At 41.8% G+C, this 9,067-nt stretch overlaps 2 protein-coding genes across 3 annotated transcripts in view; both read right to left on the bottom strand.

The window, feature by feature from the left end:
- SARC_00774 (hypothetical protein) lies at positions 1-1,089 on the bottom strand. Its single transcript, XM_014305526.1, has one exon. The coding sequence runs from the start codon at positions 993-995 to the stop codon at positions 132-134; it is 864 nt and encodes a 287-aa protein (XP_014161001.1). The 5' UTR covers positions 996-1,089; the 3' UTR covers positions 1-131.
- A 2,309-nt stretch (positions 1,090-3,398) lies between these two features.
- Positions 3,399-9,067, bottom strand: part of SARC_00773 — a gene marked incomplete at its 3' end in the record, with an annotated part of 8,454 nt that continues 2,785 nt past the window's right edge. The window contains exons 2-7 of one of the 2 annotated variants that reach the window (XM_014305525.1): positions 8,595-8,690; positions 8,101-8,198; positions 7,323-7,500; positions 6,994-7,103; positions 6,162-6,400; positions 3,399-5,699 (exon numbers count right to left, since the gene is read on the bottom strand). In XM_014305525.1, coding sequence (XP_014161000.1) covers positions 4,042-5,699; positions 6,162-6,400; positions 6,994-7,103; positions 7,323-7,500; positions 8,101-8,198; positions 8,595-8,690 — 2,379 coding nt within the window. Of the gene's footprint in view, positions 5,700-6,161; positions 6,401-6,993; positions 7,104-7,322; positions 7,501-8,100; positions 8,263-8,594; positions 8,691-9,067 lie in introns of those variants that run through there. The other variant, XM_014305524.1, reaches the window with a different exon arrangement.

The following is a 9,067-nucleotide window of genomic DNA, read 5'->3' as shown; positions in this document are numbered from 1 at the left end:
CTATGTTTTATTTGTGTAGGGCATAAACTTTCAAACAGTATAGCATGCATCGCGATCCACGGCTTCATGCTCCGTGTCGGATCTTGTATATGGACTCATATGGACGACGTTTTGTAGATCATGAGCTCTTCCTAAAACGCGTAATACGAGACGTAGCCGTCCTCCGAGTCCAAGTAGACCTTGCTCAAGTTTCGTTCTACCATTCTGTCGTGCAATTCTTGATTTGTTAGACCATTAACACCTGGATATTGAAAGATCCAGAATGGCTTTGGGCCATATGGTAGCGAGCCATATACATCGATATCCCAGGGATACCAGTTAAATAGTGATTCCACAAGGTAAGCATCAAATTCGTCGATAACCGTTGGTTCGTTCACATAGTAACTCGGATTCTTCAGAGCCACCTCCATGTCTAAACTGTGCGCGAAATCGATGATATTTTTCAAATACTCGACGTATCGAGGGTCTATACGTTCAGTATCAGCGTAAGCTTTCGCTTGCGCGTCATTCTCCGTTACAGCTGTAGATGGTTTTGCATTATCTGTGCTTATCGCCGTATAATTAAGTGCCCTGTAACTTGAAATTATATCCTTCATAATCGGAAGAATGTGGTCGTTCAAATCATCAGGGTTGAACCAAAAGTCTCCCCATAATTCCCCTTCAGAATTCTTATCCAAATTCTGTTGCCACTGGTAGTCGAGCAACCTTGGATCCGGTGCATATAGTGGATTCACAGTTCCCACACTTAGATACGCCATAATCTCACCGGTTGTTCCATTTGCACGTTGCCCATCTACACGAGGGTCTGGTATCAAGGGATCTGAAAAAAGTACAACTGCACCTGTACAGTCTGTTTTCGCCTGCATTCCTGAATTAGACCATGCTAAATTGCATATCGGTGCTGCAGCCGAGTCCCTGCGTACATTCCCTACTGGCGATGCTAAAGCAGCAGAAGCTATCAGAGCAGTTAATGCGATATTTGTTGTTAACGTCATTGTATGGAACAATTGGAAGTTTGGCTTTTTAAAAAAGATGAATACTGAGTTTCGTTTGACACATTCTAGGCCATTTTATACCAACCGATTTCAGAATACAATCAGCTTCTTGTTGTGAACTCTTGTGATGCGTGTCAAAGAGGGTAAGCCGGACGAGGGAAGGAGTGGAGTGTGGACCATAGACATAAGTCTATCCACAAGGAGTAATGCCGCAGCCACATGAAGTTATCAGGCAGCCACCTGCCGCACGCACTCTGCCATTCTGCCGTCTGCACCTTCTGCTGGCAAATTGGCGCAGTTCGCAGTGCAAGCTCACACTCTTGGCTAACGGACACAAAGTCACAGACCCTCTCTCTTCCCCTAGAGTAGTAGGGCCTGGGCCCTCTAGGCCCTGGGAGGCTGAGGTCTGGGCCTTAGGCCCTGGGAGGCTGGGGTCTGGGCTGGCCTGTACAGTATAATTACAATACATATTTGTAGGTCTAATTTGAAGGCTATATTTTTCTTTTCGTTTTTGTAGTTAAGTATGTACACATGTATTATTGTTTGGCTATTTTCTTTTTTTGTCCATATTTTGGCTATTATCTTTTCAAAAACGACCTTCTTGGAGCGTCCGCCAATCGCCATAGCCGTCTCAGGTAAATGGGGACGTGGCGCCGTGGGGCGTGGGCGTGGAACAGAGATAGGCCTTAGGTAGGCTTAGAAGTCACGAGTCGCTCTCTCTATAGAGAGTAAGAGTAGAGAATGGAAGAAAGAGTTTTAAAAAACTAAAAACTAGTACTGTATGTGTATTCGAGTATGTAGTACTGTAGTAGTAGAGAAAGGGACATAGTTTTTAATAATAATAAAAGTATTTATCTGAGAACGTCTCAGAGTCAGTCAATTGATGAGCAATGAGTGAGATTGAGTTATCAGTTCATCACTGATCACTGATCAGTCAGCAGGCCCGGCCGACGGCTTCAATGCGTAAAACGTAAACACGCTTTCGATTTTGAAATCATAATATTTCCAACTACATACTGCGATTCCATTTGTAACCCCGTACGTATTGACCCAAGCCAACTATTTTTTTTTAAATAAGTTGACCTTTAAAAAAATTCGACGTTTTTGTTTTTAAAAAAGAGAAAAAAACAAAACAAACCCTTCCGGCAAGACTCAGGCCACTGGCGTCCGCCACCGCTGTTTTAGCGTTCTAGCGCTTCGGTCCTTCAGAGTTCAGTCTTTGGCATTTAATATTTTTATCGTGTGTTTGTGTTAATTACTCTATTTTACTCTCGTTTTGGATAATTTGCAAGGCCTCGATAACTCCGTTCTAAAGCTTCCTGTAATGAGTTGTTTTAAATAAAAAAACGACAGTGACACACACAGTCACACACAGTCATACACAGTCACAAACTCTCAGTCTCTCACACAGTCACACAGCCACACAGTCACACAGTCACACACACTCAGTCACTCGCCCAAAATGAACCATAGAAACATTTGTTAAAAAATCCTATTTTTCGGAGTACAATATGGAGTAGTTATTATAGTTCAGTCTTTGGCATTTATTATTTTTATCGTGTGTTTGCGTTAATTACTCTATTTTATTCTCGTTTTGGATAATTTGCAAGGCCTCGATAACTCCGTTCTAAAGCTTCCTGTAATGAGTTGTTTTAAATAAAAAAACGACAGTGACACACACAGTCACACAGTCACACAGTCACACACACTCAGTCACACGCACAAAATGAACCATAGAAACATTTGTTAAAAAATCACATTTTTCGGAGTACAATATGGAGTAGTTATTTAACTATTGTTGGCTTTGCAACAAACTTGCAATATTTATTTTAAGGGGTTTTCAAAAATTCAGATAGGCATCTGATTTCATAGAGTATTTAGTAAAAGTAAATATGTAGTCGTCAGTCTGTGTATTCTCTCCGACTACATTGTTTTTTTTTTAAATAAATAAATACAATTTAAAAGAAATTGGGGTTTGTTTTTGTTCTTTATATTTATTTTGTTTTTATTTTGTTTTTCTAAATACATAGTTGTTATTTTTTTGGTTTGTTTTTTCATTAAATAAAAACAGTTCTGTATATACTTTTACAGTTTTGCATAGCCTAAATGTCAACTATATAAAAAACAAAAACAAAAACAACAACGAATATTCCTGCAATTTCAATTTAGAGGGCTATGCAAAAAATTGTAAAAATACGGACACTGCCTGTTGCCAGTCTGACTGTCTGTCACTACTGAGTCTACTCTACAGTCTCTACTCTACTATTATATATTTACATAGACTCATAGGACATAGAGAGAGCTGTCAAACAACAACAAAACAGTTTCATGGCCCTCTCTGGGGAAATTGGTCTCAAGTCTAGACTCTCCGCTCGACTCTCGAGCGAAAATCAATCTATATATGTAAATACTTCGACAATTTAATGAATACCACCCAACGGCCAGCGCAGAGGGGCCAAGTGGGCAAGCAGTAGGTATAGCACTACAGCAATGCACCGGCAGACGGCAGTCCTGCAGACTCCTGCTGTTACTTGTCAATGGCTCAGTGCTGTGACCGGCTGTCCGGCTCTGGCCATCCTCTCCACACGAGGTTCGGAATTGGAATCTGGACAGATTGTAATCTAGTAGCATGTCAGAGAAACAATTCATAGTTTTGCACTCCCAGAGTCAGCAGAGTGACGAGAGTGAGACTTCACGAGAGTCGAGAGTCACTCGAGAAAGCATAATATTGACCCCAAATGGCTTGTACCAAATACCAATATCTCAGTGTCATTTCAATGAAGTGTTTCATCTTTATCTATCTCGGTCTCTAATCTCAATGTATGTATAGAGTATCAGAGAGATAGACAGAGTGTGTGTGTGACTGTGTGTGTGTGTTGTGTGGGTAATCTCCCGAGGCAGTTTTATCAACAGGATTGTCCCGCAGTATAGCGACAGGATCTCACGGTTCTCTCTGTAGTGATCATAATCTGTAGAGATCATACTTCGGGTCGACATTTGTAAACAGACAGGTTCGGGTTCCTCAGATTTTCAATCAGATTCTATGCTAATAATGCTTCGATTTCTTCCTCTCTGGTGTACCACCATCCCTCATATCTCGTTTTCCACTGTGTGATCCAACTCCCGAGGACCGACGAGACGTATTGTTACTGTTATTTGCATTCCCTCTATCATTCTGGTTGGTATTGTGCGTACGTCCATTCGTATTGCCCTCCCCCAGATGTCCCCGAGATTGCACGGGGCTACCTACATTACTACCACTGCCTTTTCCCTGTGGTTGGAATCTATTTTGTCTTTGTTGCATAACATCTGACAATTGTCGCTGCACCAATCCAGGTCCTCCAGACCCGCCCCCTGCAGCATTGCGCATGCGACCATTTGGTGTCTGTGCGTTAGATCTGCTGTTACTTTTCTGTTGAGTCTGATTTGCTTCAGTATCAACCTCTCCACTGCCGCTGTCTGTGCTATGTTTAACCCCTGCGTATGTGTCTCGTGCAGTAATTGATGCTTGTCGAACACCAATGCTCTCTGCCTTGCGGATGTGCGACTTTGGTGGTGCCTTTGTCGCATCTGATTTGGAACTCGAGTTCATACTCGAGATACCAGTGCCATGTTGCATAGACACGGAATTTCCACTATTTGCACGGTTTCCAACGGACTGTGATCTGTCATGATTGTCGTATTTGTCCGATTTCTCTCCTGTACTTTCACCTCCGAGCGAAGCACAACTAGACGTCCGGCCTGTAGAACCTAATTTGTGATTAGAATCGCTCGCAGATGTGATGGTGGTTTGACTTGGACTGCTTCTAACCCTCTCTGTGGCCTTCACTTTCGTCCTAATGTTCTTCGCGCCCTGACTTTGGACCACGCCTATACTATCATCATTGGCACCATTCCTACCCAATCCCTTACTATTAAAAGTAGATCCATCACCATCCTTTGTCTTCCCTATTGTGTTGTCACTCGAATACCTATCGCTAGACGCCCGCCTCGAAGCTGGTCGCGAACTTGGTCTCGAAGTAGGGCGTGAGTCGCTTGCATTGGTTCTTCTGTCCTTCGACTTCTCCCGATCACTTTCCTTGCTACGTTTATAGTCGCTGTCCTTAGCTCGAATTTCAGCATCTTTATAAAGGTCATCGGTTCCTTTGATAGATTTTCTTCGCGCCTCCCCATTATCCGCTTTAAGTTTTTTTGCGTCACTCTCACTGCGCATCGTACTGTTCGAATCTATCCTATTGCTGTCTGCCTTGCGCTTTGTACCAGAGGTTGTGTTTGTGTTAGCTGATACAGGTTTCTTAGTATACTCGCTGATAGTAGTTTTTGACTGACCGCCACCATACTGACTATTGCTGCTTTCCTCGCCGCTTTCAATCGAAGACTCTCTCTTAATAGCACCAGACGACCTTCTACTAACCAGTGTATCTGGCCCTGGCCCAGCCTTGCCTGTATCGGTCTCCTTTTTGAGATTTTCATCGGCATTCTCAAGTTTCGCGATTTCTGCCTCCTCTTTGAGCTTAGCCTTAGCTTCGTCCTTCTTAGCCTTGTCTTCCTGTAACCTTGCTTTCAGCTGTTCCTGCTTGAGCTTCTCATCAGCGGCCTTTTTGTTCGCTTTCTCGGCTTCTTCAAGAGCCAACCTTTCTTTCTCTTCCTCCGCCGCGAGCTCGGCAAGTTGCTTATCTTTCATAGCCTTCGCCTTCGCTGCTTCTGTCATATTTAATTAGACCGTGTATTTGGAAAGTCAAATGCAAACGTAGTGGCATTGATATCAGATCTTGAATATAGCTAGAAACGTGAGTGTGTCCGTACCCGTGCAATGGTGCTCGTATTTTTTTTGTGGTGCCAGAGAACTAAGAATTCTACAACCAAACTGATAAACTAACTTTCTCAGAAAGTCGTAGACAAACAGCAGTTGACTTAAAGAAGTCGTTCAAGCCACCATTCTCGAGCATTCACTATTTTTTGTACATCCTTCATGAAGCTAAAGCATTGCGGTTAACAAACTATCAATAAGTCCTTTTTTTGGTTGTTCAGCAAATATGCCGCACATTAAGCCGTTCGTATACAAAGAACAAGTGCGTATGGAACTTTGAATTATAACATATCACTGACAGCAATATATTTTGAGCACGTGGCCGAATCTCGATATATTCGAGAACGTATACATACCTTCAGCCATCTGCTTGACCTTTTCCGGATTTCTTTCTTTCCACATGCTCTCGAGGAGTTGCACCATAGCAGCCTTACTATTTCCTATGATTTCTGACAATTTGTATTTGTACTTCACGCTGTGTCTCTGACAGATGCGCGTGGCCAAACGCCACCACCAGTCCTCGTTGACTATTCGGTATTCCATGTCTATCTCTGCAATTGGATCACACTGCTCCACTGCCTCCTCGACGAAGTCCCTGATGAATCAAACACGAAGCAGAAGCACCAATGTGCACATAGTAGATAAGCCACGCGGTATCAATGCCAAATGCATGTGCGACTGCTACAGGCACGTCAGAACTAGAACTTCGTCATGAAAATCATTTACAATTATATATATATACATGAATACATACATATATATATATATACATATATATATATATACATACATACATACAAACAAACATACAAACATACATATAATATATATTTATATATATATATATATATATAGGTGTGTGTATGTGTGTGTGCACATAGTAGATAAGCCACGTGGTATCAATGTCAAATGCGTGTGCGAGAAGGGGAGACGGTTACAGGCAAGTCAGAACTCGAACTATGTCATTTAAATCATAACACTTATATATATAAACATATTCATATACATACACATATATATATATATATGTGTGTGTAGATACCTATATATGTGCATACATAGACACACACGCACACACATATATATATATATATATAATATACATATATGCCTACCTGTACCTATATATACTTAAACATACATATACGCGGTACAAAATTACAGCTTCTACAAAAGCGTGACACTTACAGGAAGATCTTTTCTTGAGGTACGCCAGTGAAGTAGTCGATATGATTGTTTGTATCATTGCTGGATTTGCACGTCGTGTTTGACTTAAATGTTTCCCAAATTTGATCGACCTGTGAATACAACATGGCCAGGATATTAGCATTGCAGATGTAGCTCTACCAAACTTCTAGGAAGACAAGGGCAGGCGACGAAGCAGAGGGGTTTCACAATGCAAAGTGATAAGTGTGGGGTGCACATTGAAGTCAGGCGAGTAAAGAAATCGATAGTGTTACCGTATCAAGATATAATGCCTGATCAATTACTATATGTATACATGAAACCATACGTACCTTGGCAGTGCACGATCCCAAGATGGCTTTGGAGGAAACTGTTTCACCAGGCGTAAAGCGGCGTTTGTTTGAGGCGGGGTTTGGTTGTTGATTGGGTAGCGGGGGTGGTAAAGGCAATTGTGATATGGAGTCAGGTTGGAAGGAAGTAGCCGGGCAAGCCTTGTTCTTCCACTCCACCCTGGGGTTTGGAGATTAGATGAAGGTAATACATAAGCAACCCATAATCCCATATACGTACATTTATTCAGGCTCGATAATAGGCATATACATTGTGAGTGTAATACAGACCTCAGCAGGGAAACGAGAAAGAGATATAGGACTAAGGAAGACTTGACCGTATATTTCTGAAAGTATGCATGTGAATGTAAAATATGTCGATTCTATCCGATAAGCACAAATTTATCTTGAACGTAAAATACAAATATAATGATACACGCCGATATTGTGAGCACAGATATAAACTATGACATACGGAGCTATCAACTCAGATAACTGGATCCAGACAGTGAAAGCCCGCTTTGATGTTAAGCGATCCCACACAAACATACCGAACGCCGATAGCGAAAGTACTATTATATACAAATGCGTCTTCATTCCAGAAATTTATAGCGTGGTAATCAATACTCACAAAAATGGATTAAGCCACACCCACCTTGCAATATGTACCACATATGACCAGTGTGATTCCATGCCCCATACTATAGTATATAATATGCACACAAACGCAGCGAAACCAACGAAAGCCTTTCACTATAAAACATCATCTGTATGTCCTTACCAGTATAGCTCGTTGTCTAGGACTCGTCTCATACACCTGGCCACGTATACACCTGTTGGCGGTGTGTCCTTCATAATGGTGTACACACGTGTAGTCGCCTGTGTGATGCCAGGTGTGAATATATCAGCTACAAGACAGGATACGAGACAAAGCAAACCATCATATGCTGACGATGAGGTGCCAGTCAGGTCAGTTCTATGTTTTATATAATGCATTCGACACTATATTGAGCACAAACTGGAATGTTAGACTAACAGAGGTTCTACTAAACGTCGTCTGAAGCAAATCCACCACGGTGATGTGTACACACGCACATGGGTCAGTAATACTTTAGAATATAAATATATAGCCGACAGGGTACTATTCCTGTTCCGGAACATGCAGAACGCCAGACGCACGCATGCCTACATACATAGAGCGTGTTGAACAAAATGAAAGAGTTGTGCTATCTGAACAACCCACCGACTGTTAGTAGCTGCAAGTACAGAAAATACCTGATAAATACTCTCCACCTGCTCATCCGTTAGTACGTTTTCTTTTTTCCTGAACTTGTCCTCCGGAAGCAGCAGATGATGGAAGATGATCAACGCCTGCGGTCAGTGATACGCGGCACGAAGATGGGTGTTAGGGTCAAATAAAACAACTTTCCAAACTGGCTCCACCATAGACCTTCGACGATGTGATACTGCAAACGCACACCTCAATCATAAATATTTCCCTACGTAGCACACAGATGTGAACAGGCATTCAATCACTCACGTGTGCGACCAGTCCCACCAACCCGACTATGTCAGAAAAGGTCTTAAGGCACCAGGAATATATATATATATATATATATATATATATATATATATATATATATATATATATATATATATATATATATATATATAGTAGTGTACGGTACGGTACGTACGTACGTACGTACGTAACGTAACGTAACGTAACGTAACGTACGTACGTACGT

The sequence above is a fragment of the Sphaeroforma arctica genome (assembly GCF_001186125.1).
Source record: "Sphaeroforma arctica JP610 unplaced genomic scaffold supercont1.27, whole genome shotgun sequence".
In the NCBI taxonomy this organism is placed as follows: domain Eukaryota; class Ichthyosporea; order Ichthyophonida; genus Sphaeroforma; species Sphaeroforma arctica.
Note: the sequence above shows the minus strand (reverse complement) of the source record. Positions and strands in the feature narration are given on the sequence as shown.